This window comes from Diplodia corticola, assembly GCF_001883845.1.
Source record: "Diplodia corticola strain CBS 112549 chromosome Unknown scaffold4, whole genome shotgun sequence".
Classification (NCBI taxonomy): domain Eukaryota; kingdom Fungi; phylum Ascomycota; class Dothideomycetes; order Botryosphaeriales; family Botryosphaeriaceae; genus Diplodia; species Diplodia corticola.
In genome coordinates, this window is record NW_017971483.1 from 85075 (window position 1) to 100384 (window position 15310).

At 62.1% G+C, this 15310-nt stretch overlaps 5 protein-coding genes across 5 annotated transcripts; 2 read left to right on the top strand and 3 right to left on the bottom strand.

Moving 5' to 3' along the window:
• Positions 1-145: 145 nt before the first annotated feature.
• BKCO1_400032 (ankyrin repeat protein) lies at positions 146-6064 on the bottom strand (the record flags this gene model as incomplete). Its single annotated transcript, XM_020275694.1, has 1 exon — positions 146-6064. One exon carries the CDS (start codon positions 6062-6064, stop codon positions 146-148), a length of 5919 nt encoding a protein of 1972 aa, XP_020134314.1.
• A 755-nt stretch (positions 6065-6819) lies between these two features.
• BKCO1_400033 (homogentisate-dioxygenase) lies at positions 6820-8598 on the bottom strand (the record flags this gene model as incomplete). The annotated part of the gene is made up of 4 exons (XM_020275695.1): positions 6820-7225; positions 7286-8221; positions 8287-8309; positions 8341-8598. The coding sequence occupies 4 exons, from the start codon at positions 8596-8598 to the stop codon at positions 6820-6822; spliced, it is 1623 nt and encodes a 540-aa protein (XP_020134313.1).
• A 582-nt stretch (positions 8599-9180) lies between these two features.
• On the top strand, positions 9181-10547 carry BKCO1_400034 (fumarylacetoacetase; the record flags this gene model as incomplete). The annotated part of the gene is made up of 2 exons (XM_020275696.1): positions 9181-10135; positions 10198-10547. 2 exons carry the CDS (start codon positions 9181-9183, stop codon positions 10545-10547), a joined length of 1305 nt encoding a protein of 434 aa, XP_020134320.1.
• Positions 10548-11445: 898 nt separating this feature from the next.
• BKCO1_400035 (phenylacetate 2-hydroxylase) lies at positions 11446-13098 on the top strand (the record flags this gene model as incomplete). The annotated part of the gene is made up of 2 exons (XM_020275697.1): positions 11446-11664; positions 11722-13098. 2 exons carry the CDS (start codon positions 11446-11448, stop codon positions 13096-13098), a joined length of 1596 nt encoding a protein of 531 aa, XP_020134319.1.
• Positions 13099-14367: 1269 nt separating this feature from the next.
• BKCO1_400036 (superoxide dismutase) lies at positions 14368-15162 on the bottom strand (the record flags this gene model as incomplete). Its single annotated transcript, XM_020275698.1, has 2 exons — positions 14368-14683; positions 14738-15162. The coding sequence occupies 2 exons, from the start codon at positions 15160-15162 to the stop codon at positions 14368-14370; spliced, it is 741 nt and encodes a 246-aa protein (XP_020134318.1).
• Between the last annotated feature and the right edge of the window lie 148 nt (positions 15163-15310).

Below are 15310 nucleotides of genomic sequence, written 5' to 3' on the forward strand. Positions count from 1 at the left end.
AAAGCCCGTATCAAGCTATCCAACCGCCCTGCCAAACCCAGCCGGCCCTACCCAACCCTCTCTATACCTATACCCATGCCCATGCCCATGCCCATGCCCATACCCATATCTATACCCATACCCATACCCACACCCACACCCACATCTACACCCCCACCACCCCCGCAAACCTCTCCTCCAACACCCTCCTCACCCCCTCCCCCCTCGCCATGGCCATCAGCAGCCCCCTCCCGGAAAAGACGTCCGCGTCCGGCCGGGCCAGCAGCGCGCGCACGACGTCGACCTGGCCGCTGGCGACGGCGTCCATGAGGGCGGTGCAGCCGTCGACGTCGCGGGCGTTGACGTCGAGGTCGGCGCGTTCTCGCAGCAGCAGGCGGGCGACGCGCGCGTGGCCGAGGCCGACGGCCGTGTGCAGCGGCGAGCGCCAGTGCTCGCCGCGGGCGTTGACGTCGAGGTCGGGGCGGGCGGCGAGGGCGGCGACGAGGGCGGGGTTGCCGGTGGAGACGGCGGCGGAGAGGAGGGGGGTGGTGGTGTAGGGGTTGTCGTCGTTGCTGGTGGTGCCGCTGGTGGGAGAGGAGGAGGGGGAGGTGGTGGTGGTGGTTGGGAGGAGGCTGCGGCGGATGTTGACGTCGATGTCGTGGCGGGAGAGGAGGATGGACACGGTGGCGACGTCTTCGGTGCGGACGGCGAGGGCGAGGGGCGCGTCGCCGGCGCCGTCGCGGGCGTTGACGTCGAGGTCGGGGCGGGTGCTCGTGAGGAGGCGGACGACGGCGCGGCGGCGGCGGGAGACGGCGGCGTGGAGGACGGTCTGCTTCTTGTTGGCGGCGGTGGCGGCGGCGGCATGGGGCGGCTTGAGGGGCGAGGAGGGGTTGCTGCTGCTGTTGTTGTCCATGGCGACGTCGTCGTCGGCGGGCGGCGAGGTCCGTATGTTGACGTTGACGGCGGGGCCGCCCAGCTGCAGGAAGCGCTCGACGACGTCGGCGTCGCCGGCCTTGCACGGGGCGAACAGCGGGGTCGCGCCGGAAGCGTCGCGGACGTTGACGTCTGCGGGGCCGCCGGTGGAGCCGGGTGGTGGTGGTTGGAGCAGGGCTTCGATGACGGCCTTGTCCTGCAGCAGGGTGGCGTAGTGCAGCGCGGCGCGGCCGTCGTCGTCGCGGCGGTCGACAACGCCGGGCGGCAGGGCGGCGACGAGGGTGCGCACGATGCGCGCGTGGCCCTGGATGACGGCGATGTGCAGGGCCGTCTGGCCCCTGCGGTCGACGGCGGCGGGGCGCGCGTCCGGGCGGGCGAGGAAGAAGGCGACCATGGCCTCGTTGCCCGAGAAGGCGGCCCAGTGGAGGAGAGTGCGCTCGGCGTTGCCGCCGCCGCCGATGTCGTGGTCGAGGCCGCCGGTGTCAGACGAGGAGGTGGTGGGCGAGAAGGTCTCGGCGATGGCCGTCAGCGCGGCGCCAATGGTGCTGCAGAGGCCGCATGCCGCGGCGAGGTCGAAGATGGTCAGGTCGGCGCGCCGGTGCTGGATGTAGAGCAGCTCGGCCAGGCGGTCGTCCATGACGTCCAGCGGCGGCTGGTGCGGGTGCGAGAACGAAGGGGAGGACAGGATGGTCGCGTGGCACCACCACCACCGCGGGAACGTCGGGGCCGTGTGCAGCAGGTCGAGCAGGTCCGACTGGTCGGCGCCATGGTGCTCGGCCGACTCGGCGTGGAGGTGCCACGAGTAGGTCGCGTACGAGGCCAGGGGAAGCGTCGCCGGGTCCCTGGACGTGTCGTGGTACTCCGGGAACGAGAGGAAGTGGAGCAGCCGGCGGGAGAGGAGGAGGTCGGTCGTGGTCCGGGTCGGGCGTGTCGACGTCTCAGGGGCGAGGATGTCCAGTCCGTTGCGGGTGACGAGGAAGTCCTTTGCGGATGCGTGGACGGGCGCGGCAATGGGCGCCGAGTGGACGTCGAAGGCGGGCACGTGGAGGAGACCGCGGCTGAGGTGGACGAGGGCGTCTGCCATGTCGGCGTCGCTGGCGATGTAGTCGGGCGCGGCGTAGACGTCTGCCAGGCTCTTGGTCTCCGGCCGGAGGACGAGCGCGACGCGGAGCTCACGCAGGGTCAGCGGTCTCGTGGCGAAGCAGACCCATTGGAGCAGCCGCAGACACGGCTCGCGCTGGTCGGCCGGCACGTTCAGGACCCGCTCGCGGTAGATGTCGTCGAGCTGGAAGGGGAGTCGCTCGATCGCCTCCCGGACCGCTTTGCGTGTGCGGCCCCTGAAGTCCCTCTGCACCATGTCAACGGCCAGGATGGCCCAGAGGAAGACATTTCTCGCCCTCTTCTCGACGACCTGGCTCACGTCCTCCAACTCTCTCTCGGTGAAGTGGTCCAGCGCGAAGGCCAGCTCGCCGCGCACGTAGTCGGCGATGTCCTCCGCGTTGAAGTCCTCCACCCGCACCTGCAGGCCGTTCTCGTCGCCCGGCCTGAACACTGCCTTCCCCACTTCCTCCCTCGCCGACACGCACACCCCGACCGCCGGCACCGCCGCCAGCTTCGCGAAGAAGTCCAGCAGATCGCCCACCGCCTCCTCGTTCCCAACTTCATCCACCGCATCCACAAAGACCCACAGCCGTCGGCCCCGCGACTTCCCCGTGCTGCCGCAGTACCTAGTCCGCGCGTGCTTGAGCAGCACTTCCTGCAGCTCCATCTCCGACAAGTCCCACCTGCTCAGCGCGTGGCGCTGCTGCTCCTCGCCGTCGGCCGCATACAGTGCTGCGAGCTCCGAGGGGGCATCGCTTCCGTTGTGAGGCAGGTAATCTCTCTTGTCATGCTGTAGCTGCTCTTGCTCCTGCTGGGCCAGTTGGTGGGCCAGCGCGTGCAGGAGGCCAGAAACGGGTTTGCCGCGGGCGTGCTGGTTCGGGTCCACCATGACCGGCTCGGCGGCGTGGAATGTGTACGAGACAATGGTACCGTTGCTGCTGCTCGGACGGTCACCGCCACTCTTGGGGCTGGTGAAAACGTCTTCTGTCGCAGTACTGGGGGCAGCAGCAGCCGTCATCATCATCGTCTCCTCAAAGTGTTCCACCAGGTTGGCCATCAGCGTCGACTTGCCCGAGCCGGGTGCGCCGGTGATGCGCAGGAGACCGCCGTCTGACGACCAGGTGCGGCAGGTGTCGGAGGCGAAGAAGGCAGGGAACGGAGTAGTGGTACCGGTGGTGGCGGCATCGGGAGTGCCGGCATCGACTTCGTCATGGTCGAAGTACAAGGCCGGTTGCTGCGGTGGCGGTGGAGTTTTCGGGAGGGCCGGGGGCGTCGGCGCTACAGCTATTGCTGGAGAGGGACATTCCTCCAGCTGGTAAGGGGCTGGAGGGAGTAGGCTGTCTGCTTGGGCGGCTGGATGCTGAGGAGAAGCCGCTGGAGAACCAGACTGGCCAGTTTGCTCTTCAACATCATCCGCTGCCGCTTCCGCAACATCAGGGCGCGCTTCTGCCAGGGCGGCATCCGCTGAAGGAAGAATGATGATTTCTTTGTTGTCGCTGTGTTCTTCGACGAGCGTCTGTCCGTTAAGGGAGGACGAGTACTCCGAGTTCCTGCTGCTGCTCCTGGTGCCGGGGCCGTCGTCGTCCGGGTAGCAGCCGAAGTCTCCGTCGTTGTCGAGGTTGTTGTTCTCCTCGTCAGCCGACGAGCCGGGTTTGCAGCTTTCATCTGGAACGTGTGTGTCAGATGGAGGGTTCGTTTCATCTTGCGGAGAGCTTCCTTCGGTCGGAGCGTCCCTACCGTCGAGAGGAGGACTTCTTCCGTCATCCGGAGAGCTTTTTTGGTGGTCACCAAGAGATCTTACATCGTCCGGGGTCTGCGAGATCAGTTCCGCATCGCAAGATGCGGAGTTGCCGGTAGCATGATCTGGCGTTCGCGGCCGCTCCTCAACAAAGCCATCCGCTAGTGACGGTGCAGACTGAGTGCTGGAGACAGGCGCTTGATCCTCGCCAACCAGAGACTCAGCACGAGACTCCGCACGAGACTCAACTCGAGACTCTGCACGGGACCCCGCACAATCCTCAACCCGGGACTCAGGTCGAGACTCTGCACGGGACTCCGCACAAGACTCAGCTCGGGACTCTACACGGGGCTCCGCACAAGGCTCAACTCGGGTCTCAACCCGAGACTCAACTCGAGGCTCAGCCGTGGGGAAGGCGATGATAAAATCAGGATCGGGAAGAGAAGTCGCGGCGCTCTCAGGTGTTTTCGGGCGGTACTCAGGTACGGCATACTGCTTCGGCTGCAACGAATCCACAGCATCGACACCATGATCCCGAACTTCAGCGGCCACGTGATCCACCTCAGTCTCCTCCACGCCAGACGGCGCCAGATCTCCCGGGCTTGAGATGCGGTCGTCGTCGTCGTCTGTCAGCGATGACCCCTGCCGTTTCTCAAGCTCAGTCTCCTTCTCTTCTTGCGACGTCGTCTCCCGACTGCCCACGGCCTCGTCTTCATCGTCGTCCGCAAAGTCCTCGTCGGCCAGAACCTCCGAAGCCGCATCGTCCGCACCTTCCGCCACAGCGAAGTCCGGGACGATGCTCTTCATCTCGCTCACATCCTCGACGACCGGCGGCGGCGGCGTCGCCGACCGTTTCTGCGGCCGGAGCGGCGCCGGCCTGAACGTCAACTCGGCGAAAAACGTCGGGGCCGGACTCTCGGCCGCAGCAGATGATGATGATGATGATGATGACGATGACGACGACGATGACGATGGTGGCAGTGGTGCGGCACTGGCAGCAGTTTGGACGTCCTCTTCTTCCCTCTCGACGCCGCTGTTCGGCGGCGGCGGCAGCAGCGCCGCTGCGCCGGATGCGGGCCCGAACAGTTCGTCGACCGTCAAGGAGATGGAATCGTGCGCGGGCTGACGATCGTCCTGCCCCTCTTCCGATGACGACGACTGCGAATACACCGATACCGAATCGTCGACGCTGATCGGCGGCGCGGGGGGGTGGTCCAGCTTGGCGCCTCCACCGTCCACATGTTGGCCCGATGACGGCGCCGCGGCGGTGTCGTCGTCGTCGTCGTCGGCAGCAGTGAGGGCGGTGGTGGCTGTGGGGGTGGTGGGAGGTGCTTGATCTGCTGCGGTCTGCGCTCCATCGCGGTCCATCGCCTGGTCGACTGACGGCCGGGCGTCGTCGTCTTCGTCGTCCTCGTGGCGGGGCTTTTCATCGCAATAGGAGGAGCCGCCATCGGCCCAGTCCAGCGCGTGCCTCAGCTCCTGGACCGACTCGGAGGCGGCGATCAGCGCGTACGCCGTCGCCGCGATGTCGTCCGGGAAGGTGCCAGTGAAGGGCGAGTCAACCGGTTGGCGGCAGAACTCGGCGCGGGACTTTAGCAGTGACGAGTGTGAGTCGTTGCGCCGATGCCAGCCCGGTGTGAGGTAATTGGTATTGGCCGTGTCGGCTGGAACCGGCCCCGGAGTGTGAGCATCAGGAACGATGGTAGCAGTCTCTGGCTGTCCCTCAGTGCTTTCCTCCGGCAGCTCTTCTGACCGTGCCGGCTCTTTGGACTCCTCCAGCCGAGAAGGAGAGTCTGACGGCTGTCGATGATGATGATGATGATGATGGGAGTGGTGGTGGTGGTGGGAAGAGGAGCGCGACGTCGTACTGCTGGACGACGCTTCCGTCCCAGTCGTCGTCCGCCCTTTGTTCGACTCGGAGATGGTCGACAGGTGCGGCGAACAGCAGCTCTGCACCGAGTAGGCCGACGACGCGCCCGACGCGAGCGAGGCTGCTCCCGGATTGCGCACCGTCAGCGCGCCCCTCGCCAGCCCATTCTCGGGCACGTTGACGGACGCCAGCTGCGGGTGCGAGCGGTACGAAGGCGTCAGCGCAGCGTCGTTGTAGATCGACGCCCGCGACCTCGTCCCCGCGGCGCCGGCGTGCGAAGAAGGCGGAATAGGGGAGACGGCGCGGTCCGAAGTGGTGCGGTTCGTGACGCTCCGGGCGGGCGGATTGAGGCCGCCGCCGCCACTGAGAGCTGCATCGTGCCGCGACCGGCACGGCGCAAAGAGCCGGTTGCGAATCCTCTTCCTGGTCTTACCGGCGGGCATGGTCGTGTGTGTTGTACAGTATGTGGGCCGGCAAGCTTGGGGAAGCTTGATATGTTGTTCCTGTTAATCAGTCCCTCCCCAGCACCGAAAGAAAGATCTGTTTAAGGGGGAGCCCTACACGCTGTTCACGTACACCGCTTCGAGTGGGGAGGTGGGTTTGGAGCATCGCTGGCCAATAAGGGTGAGGATCTGAGCAGGGATCCGATAGGTCTCGAACACTTTCGTCTTTGCTGCCTATTTTTGGGGAGACCCTTGGGCGCTGCCTGAGCTGTCCATCTCCCACATGGAGCAGTGCCATCAGTAAGGCTGGCCATGTGCTCAACAGCCGCATGGATGTCCCCAAGTTCGTGGAGGAGTTGCGAGCACCGGTGGCTGAATCGAGTAATGGGTATGGGGAAGGCGGTCCGAGCCGCCGCACTGGCCAATTGAAACGCCAAATCGGGACTTTGCACCGCGCGTTTCTGAGCACTAAGGGTGTTCCGGGCTCTTTCAGGCCGCTCTTAGGCGCCGATGCGCCACTTTCAGCTGAAGTTGCCGGATCACGTTCTTGCTTTGCTTGAGTTCCCACCAGCCTTAGCGAATGTTACTATATGCCGCATTAACGTGGAGCGAATCAAGAAATCGCCAAAGGATGGACGCTAACCACGGGTTTTACAGAGAAGGGGCCACCCTCATCACCATCATAACTACTGCAATCCAAAGAAACCATCACGCTCGGAAACACGGGCCATTAACATCGAATCATCACTTCTCCTCTAAGAGTAGTGCGGCAACTGCTTCTCCGCACTCTGGCTACCCGCGCCATTCTTGATGTCTGCCGGAGTTGGACGCTTGAAATGCGGCTTCAGCGGCTCCCAGCTTTCGGCGTTGTAGCCCTCTTGCACCTTCTGGCACTTCTTGAGGCCCCAGTCTGTGACCCCAACCATCAGGCTGCTTTCAAACATGAAGGCCATGCTGCCCTCGCCAACCTTGGCAGGCTTCAACTCAGCGTTTGACGCTTTCTCGTGCGTGTTTGCATCAGGGCCGTGAGCCGACATGACGTTGTGCAGCGATGCGCCGGCAGGTTGGAAACCACCTCCTGTCTTGGCGTCGTATTGGCCCTGAATGAGGCCCATGAACTCGGACATGGTGTTACGATGGTACCACGGCGGGCGGAAGGTGCTGTTGAAAGCTGTTAGCCGACATTTCTTGAGACTTTGAGGTGCGTGGTGACAAGCTTACTCTTCACCCACCAGCCATCGCGGTGGAAAGATGACAAAGTCAGCAATGGCGGTGCCGGCGTGGTCAGATGGGGCGGTGAGAACGGTGTAGATGGAGGGGTCGGGGTGGTCGAATGAGACACTGCCGATGGTGTTGTAGCGGCCCAGGTCGTACTTGTAGGGGTAGTATAGACCGTGCCACGCCACAACGTCAAAGGGGGTGTGGTTCTGTTTAGCAGCGAAGAGATGGCCGGCAAACTTGGATAGCAGCGTCCACTCGGAGTTTGTGTCTTCGTCGAAGTAGGCCACAGGCGCCTGGAAGTCACGGGAATTGGCCAGACAGTTGCTACCGATAGGGCCGAGCTCGGGCAGCTGAAAGTGGCCTTGGTATAGCTCGAGGATGTAGCCGCGCACGGGACCATCCGGCAGGGTCACGCGGTAGCGCACGCCACGCGGGATCACGCAGATCTCATTGGGCCGCACCAGCATCTTGCCCAGCTCCGTCTGGATATCAAGAGTGCCGTGTTGCGGCACAATGAGGAAATCACCATCGGCCGAGTAAAAGGCGTGGTGCGGGTCCATGTCCTTGCCGGCAGCATAGATGTAGATGCCGATGCCGGTCTTCATGACAGGGGTGCCGGCGCCGGCGACCAGATGCAGGGAGTGCACCCAGTCAACGGTCTCATCCAAATCAAAGGGATCCCACCGCAGCTGGTTGGGAATCTGGTGGATCTTCTCGAACGGCTTGTTCTCTGGGTTGGTGTTGAAGGTGGAATGCTCACGCGGCTCGAAGTTGCTGTGGGCCGAGGCGGGCAAGACGCGGTACAGCCACGACTGCTGGTTCTCGTGGCGGGGCGCGGTGAAGGCGGTGCCGGACAGCTTCTCTGCATACAGGCCATACGGGGGCTTCTGGGGGGAGTTGGCGGCTACGGGCAGCGCGCCCTCGACAGCCTCAGTCCTGCGCAGCGGGGTCAGCGGGGGTTCGCACGGGCAGGAGGGGCAGGAGGGGCAGGCAGGGCGCACTCATGGTAGGAGTTGAAGCCATTCTGGTATGGATATTTTTCGGGGACCGCGAACTTCGTGGAAGGCATCGTGCTCCTCTTGGTAGTCGGGGTTGAAGAACTCGGTTAGATTGCGCTCAGTGAGCGGAACAAGACTCGGGGGCAGCTGCTTCGCCTCCTCCTTGGACGGGCGGATTCTTTTAAGCAGACGGGCCCAGATGCGCTTCTGCTGGAGCTCCGAGGCCGAGGGCTTGTTGGGGTCGTCGTAGGAGACTGGGGAAGCAGACGAAGACAAGCGTTCGGCACCTCGGCCGGCGCTGCTGGCGGAAGGCATGCTGTACTTGGCTGCTGGCTCAAGCGGGTGTCGCAGGGGCAAGACGCCGGGCGGAACTTGAAGGCTCACAGCGATCGCCACGGGCCTGTGGAGAGCGGGGGGGGCAGTTAGTTGCGGCCGCTGCTGTTTGCGGCGCGCTTTCTTTTTGGCGTCTGGGCCCGGCCGAAAGGGTGCTGGCGGGGGCTGACAGGGGCCTGATGGCCCTTTGATTGGGCGCTGCAGCAGGCGCGTCGCTGCCGAGCACAGCGCAGGCGAGCGCAGGCCGACGCGGCGGCCACGACTAAATCACGCGCGATAGCGTGCGAGCGAGGGTAGCGAGGGTAGCGAGGATACCCGCTGCTTGAGCCGTGGCAATGCGGAACTGATCCGTCGACATGCTGCCCCTCCATTCCCCGCGGGTATGCTCGCTCTCCCGCCCGGCTTGCTTCGGTTGTCGCTGCGATGTCGAGGTGCCTGCCTCCATGGCGGCATTGCTCGTCTTGATGACCATCGGTCATCAGCTCCCCCTCCTTCTCCCAGAAAGATACATTGCCCCCAGCTCTCCCCGCGCACCGCCTCGTTGAATTGCTGTTTTCAATCACAATGGCGTCTTTGCGCTCCTGGTTCACCATCCCCAAGGGATCTCACTTCTCCCTCGCCAACATCCCCTTTGGCATCATCTCCACCTCGGCCAAAGCTACTCCTCGAGTAGCCATTGCAATTGGCGACCATGCCTTGGATCTGGATGCGTTTGCTGCACACAACGGCTTCTCCGCTCTCTCCACCATCCAGCCTCACCAGCACGTCTTCTCCGAGTCCACTCTGAACAGCTTCGCCGCGCTGGGCCGCCCCATTCACAGCGTTGTGCGCAGATACATCCAAGACATCTTTTTGGAGAACACACCGCATGCCTCAGTCCTCAAGGACAACGCCTCACTGCAGCAGGCGGCGCTGGTGCCGCTCAAGGATGTGAAGACGCACCTGCCCTTCCAGATCGGCGACTACACCGACTTCTACGCCGGGCTCAACCACGCCTTCAACGTCGGCGTGCTCTTCCGTGGCGCCAGCAACGCTCTGCAGCCCAACTACAAGCATCTTCCCGTCGGCTACCACGGCCGCGCCTCATCGGTGGTCGTGTCGGGCACGCCCATCGTACGCCCGAGCGGCCAGATCCTCACCAACCCGGCCGCCGAGGTCAAGACGCCCGTCTTCTCGCCCTGCCGCCGCCTTGACATCGAGCTCGAGCTAGGCGCGTTTGTGTGCCGGAAGACGAAGCTCGGCGAGCCCATCCCGATGGACGAGGCGGAGCAGAGCTTGTTCGGCGTGGTGCTCATGAACGACTGGTCGGCAAGGGACATCCAGGCGTGGGAATACGTGCCCCTTGGTCCGTTCAACTCGAAGAACTTCGGGACGACCATCAGTGCGTGGGTGGTGCTGGCGGATGCGCTTGAACCGTTCTTGGCGAAGGGGTTGGAGAGTGACACGGAAGTGCTGCCGTACCTGAAGGAGAAAAGGGCGGAGAACGTATACGACATCAAGCTGCAGGTAGATCTGAAGAGTAAGGCTGTCCCACAAGCTCGAGATGTATTAAAGACGTAAGCAGCTGACGCGCATGAATAGCGAGCTCGGGCAACACCAACACCATCAGCAAGACGACGGCAAGAAATCTACTGTTCTCGTTCCCGCAGATGCTGGCACACCATTCCATCACCGGATGTCCGTTCAACGTGGGGGACTTGCTGGGGTCTGGCACGATCAGCGGCAAGGAGCCGAATGAGAGGGGCAGCTTGTTGGAGCAGAACGAAAACGCCAAGACTACGATCAAGCTTGCTGGTGGTGAGGAGAGGAAGTTCTTGGAGGACGGAGACGAGATCACCATCACGGGGGTGTGTGGAGGTGATGAGGATGCGCTGGTTGGATTTGGAGAGTGTGTCGGCAGGATCGAGCCTGCTGTCAAGTTCTCGTTCTGATGGGAACGAGTTGCGGAGTCACATAATCAAAAGAATAAATAAATACAGATGCATCACTTCTCCAAATTGCTTTGATGAAGCATATGGTTCAACTGGTTCAACGTGCTGTGGAGTCTGCCTGATGCAACCAGCAGTGTTGGAGGGAAAGAGGAGAGGACGGTAGGAATTCCGCGTGCAGCTATTGGGAGCTATGGCCACAACAAACGTCATGGGCCGTGCCGCGGCGGAACTGCTCCGCGCAGTGCAGCAGGCAAAGGCAACCCCACACTGCCGATCGACACTACGCAGCCTCCCGCACCCATCAATCAAAAACCCCCCGGCACGCTCCACAACCGCGTCCACTGCGAAAGCATGCCCCTTCGATATCCGCTCCCTCGAAAGCCTAAGCCGGCAGCAGCAGCTACCCCGAGGTTCGTCAGCCTCCTCGGGGCTTCAATGGCAGCGAAGGTTCGATTGGAGCAGCTGGAATCCGGGGCACGCCTATTGGCTGAAGAAACACAGCCAAAGAGGTCACGGGCCTGGGCGAGCGGGCGCGAAACCAGGCACTGCGCACTAGCCCCGCGTTGCTTGCTGGCTGTCGCGGCTGTACGCGGCGGTGCACTGGGCGAGTCTGCCGTTTCCTAGCCGAGTTGACGAATGGCTGGCCACTTGGCCGTTGCTCAGGTGGAACTGCCCCTGCACGAGAGTATGCAAAAGTTGCAAGTTATATATTCGACACGCACACGCTCCGTCTCGGACAACCACCATCTCCTCTCTCATCAGCAGCTCTCCTTTCTCCCCATCAGCGTCGAGCCTGAGCCAACTTCTTCTCTCCCCTCACGTCTCTGTCATTCCCCGCATTTGATCGCCTTCCCTCGGAATTGAGGCCTCCTCACCGACAGAGTCCGCTTGCGCCAGCATGTCCATCCAAGCGGCGACCGTCGCTGTGGCAGCGGCCATATTCTTCCTCTATCGCCTCCTGAACCGAACTGATGTACCCAAAATCAAGGGTATCCCCGAAATCCCTGGCTGGCCAATCTTCGGGAGTCTGATCGAACTGGGTGAAAACCATGCAAGAGTAGCTCGGGAATGGTCCAAGAAATACGGCCCTGTGTTCCAAGTCCGCATGGGCAACAGAGTATGCGGCTATTATCAAGAAGTTTGCGGGGTTTTACGCTGACGACGGCCGCAACAGAGGATCATCTTCGCCAACTCCTTCGACTCAGTGAAACACTTTTGGATCAACAACCAATCGGCCCTGATCTCGCGCCCCACGCTCCACACTTTCCACACCGTCGTGTCGAGCTCCCAGGGATTCACCATCGGCACCTCTCCGTGGGATGAGTCCTGCAAGCAGCGCCGCAAGGCCGCGGCCACGGCCCTGAACCGGCCCGCGGTGCAGAGCTACATGCCCATCATCGACCTGGAGTCGTACGTCTCGATCAAGGAGATGCTCGAGGACAGCGCGTACGGCGAGAAGGACGTGGACCCGACGCCCTACTTCCAGCGCTTCGCCCTCAACACGTCGCTGACGCTCAACTACGGCATGCGCATCTCGGGCAACGTCAGCGACGAGCTGCTGCAGGAAATCGTGCACGTCGAGCGCGAGATCTCCAACTTCCGCAGCACCTCCAACAACTGGCAGGACTACATCCCGCTCATGCGCCTCTGGCCCAGCAAGACCAACCGCGGCGCCGACGAGTACCGCCGCCGCCGCGACGTCTACCTCACCCGGCTGCTGGACGAGCTCAAGGCCAACATCGCCAACGGCACCGACAAGCCGTGCATCACCGGCAACATCCTCAAGGACCCGGACGCCAAGCTCAACGAGGCCGAGATCAAGTCCATCTGCCTCACCATGGTCTCGGCCGGGCTCGACACCGTCCCCGGCAACCTCATCATGGGCATCGCCTCGCTCACCTCGCCCGCCGGCGCCGCCATCCAGCGGCGCGCCCACGCCGAGATCCGCCGCGTCTACCCGGACGGCGACGCGTGGTCGCGCTGCCTCGTCGAGGAAAAGGTGCCGTACGTGACGGCGCTCGTCAAGGAGGTGCTGCGCTACTGGACCGTCATCCCCATCTGCCTGCCGCGCGTCAGCACCAAGCCCGTCGCCTACGCCGGCGCCACCGTCCCCGCCGGCACCACCTTTTACATGAACGCCTACGCCGCCGACTACGACGAATCCCACTTCGCCAACCCCTACGACTTCGACCCCGAGCGCTACCTCGGCGGCGGCAAAGGCGGCAAAGGCGGCGGCGACATCAACAAGGCGTCCGAGGTGGCGGCGGGCACCCCGCATTACGGCTACGGCGCCGGCAGCCGCATGTGCGCCGGCAGCCACCTCGCCAACAGGGAGCTGTACACGGCCTTTGTGCGCCTCATCGCCGCCTTCGAGTTCCGCGCGCCGGAGAGGGCCGAGGACCGCCCCGTCCTGGACGCGCTGGAGGCGAACGCGTTGCCGACGAGCTTGACCATGGAGCCGAAGCGGTTCAAGGTCGGGTTCAGGGTGAGGGATCCCGAGGCGCTGCGGAGGTGGATACGGGAGAGTGAGGAGAGCACGAAAGATTTGTAGTGGGGGAGGGGGGGGGGGGGGGGGTGGGGGGGGTTGGTTGTGAGGTGCCGGCCGTAATTGAGATTGGGAAAGGGTGAGGAGGGAGGGAGGGAGGGAGGGAGGAAGGATGGAAGGAAGGAATGTTTCTCGCAAGTCAGCATTCATGAGTTGATATAAGAAAGTTTTGATTCCACTAAAGGGTACCTATAGACTTTGCAGTACGTATGGTACGTCCACACTACCTTTGCATTCTGTGTGGCCCAGCGGTCGCGCGAAGGTTCCATTGAGCGCGTTCCTATTAAGGTCTTAGATACTAGCGGAGTAGAGACACTATCGGGGGAAAATGGCGTCAACGCCAGCTGTGATGATGAGAAGAAGTATCTGCACCAGGAGTTTGGCCGAGACCCTAGCTGCATCGCAGTGCTTAAGTAGGAATGCGACGTAGGAATTTATCAATGGCAGGAGGCATGGATATTCGAGCTGGGAAATACTCCGATGGGCTGGCTAGGCCTGCTTCCTTGTATTTACGTGCGGCTGATTTGCGTCTACTTCTTCCCAGAATATCGCATCGAAGCTGGTCGGCGATGACGAAAGGAAATGGAGGATAAGAGCTAATGATTAAGGCTTTGCGTGGTGTGATCGGCGAGAGCGATAAACGACGGAGGATCGACGAAGGTCTTCAGGAGTGATGATCCGACAAGGTACTCACGCTCCAATTGATCGACGTTCCTAGCATACCGTGTTGGGTAATCATGACCTCATTCATCAGTCGCGGTATTGGTCATTCCACAATTCGGCAGCAAGAATGTAGACTGCGAGAACTTGCCGGAAAATCTTATCGTGAATTTGCACTCGTGCCTTTTGCAGCTGACTTACGAGGACTAGAATAGTCTCATGTGACCCTATAGAGAGAGTATTTCTAAAACTTTTCATGCAGGCTGTCAATCACATCGAAGTGTCGAGGCATGCACCGTCGAGAGACGCTCACAGCCTGATATCGAAACAATAGACAAATGAGCATGCGACACTGAGAGAAATTGATATCACGAATTAAAACCCCGCAAGAAAATAGTATAGGTGCAACTGCCGCGCAGGAAAGGGGTTGCAAGAAAGAAGGGAGAAGTGAAAGTCATAAATGTCTGTCCTGTTCATTATGCCCTCCTGGACCCCCTTCCATTGTAAACCATCACTAACGGAAGTTCCAGATCAAGTAGAAGACCTGACCGGACATCGCTATGTACGCCATAATGCCCACAACAATTGGAATGTGAATGCATGAGGAATGCCCATCTAAAGCATCAGAGCGGCCAAAGCGGCCAAAAGAGCGGCCCCGCTGAAGATAGCCCCATGCGCGGCACCGGAAGAAGGAAGGGGAGTTCCAGTGGCAGTTGTAGGCGTGGAGCCCGAAGTCGATGCAGGAGTGGTGACAGAAGTCGATGAGTTGCCGTAGGCACCGCTCGGAATCGGAGAGGGGAGGGAGCCGTTGGAGGACTTCTCGAAGTTGGCGCAAGTGATGCGCGTCTTGTTCGGGTAGTGGACGACAATGCTGCGGTTGCCGAAGAAGGCCCCGATGCCAGGAACCAGAGCAGCGTAGTCATCGGCGAAGCTACAGAGTTCGTCAGTTACCAAGTTACGTGGAGAGTGAGAGTGAGTCACGTACTTCAGAGATGAGCCAGGAGCCTGGAGCTTGCCGTGCTTGCCAGCGAGATCACCGACCTGGCAGGTCTGAGGCTGAGTGGCATCACAAGCGGGATCCTCGCCGCGCTCGTAGGGGTCGAGGTGAGCCAGGGTCTTGGTGCAGTTGCCATCGGCGGGGACAGGCTCGTCGTGGATGTGGTAGGTGTAAGGGCCATCGTCGACAGGAAGGCCAGAGATGGAGAGCTGGAAGCGGACGCCCTGACCACCGCCGACGGAGGAGGCGGTAATGCTGCCCCGGACAGGGGTGTCGTCGCGGTTGGGGAGAGTGGCGACGTAGACAGCGCCAGCAGGGTTGTTGGTGACGACAGCAGCGTCGCCGAGCTTGCCAGTGACACCGGCAGCGGCAACAGCGCCGGCGGCAGCGAGGACGAGAGTGGCACAACGCATATTGACGGTTGATGGGGTGGGCAGTGTGTTGTCAGTGATGTTGATGTAGCGAAAGGCAAGAGTCGGCCGACAAGCTGGGCTTATAAGGAGGAAGCCGACGAAGAAAGGTCTGAGGGTCGCGGTTAGAAGAGAATGAGCGAGGGCGGGC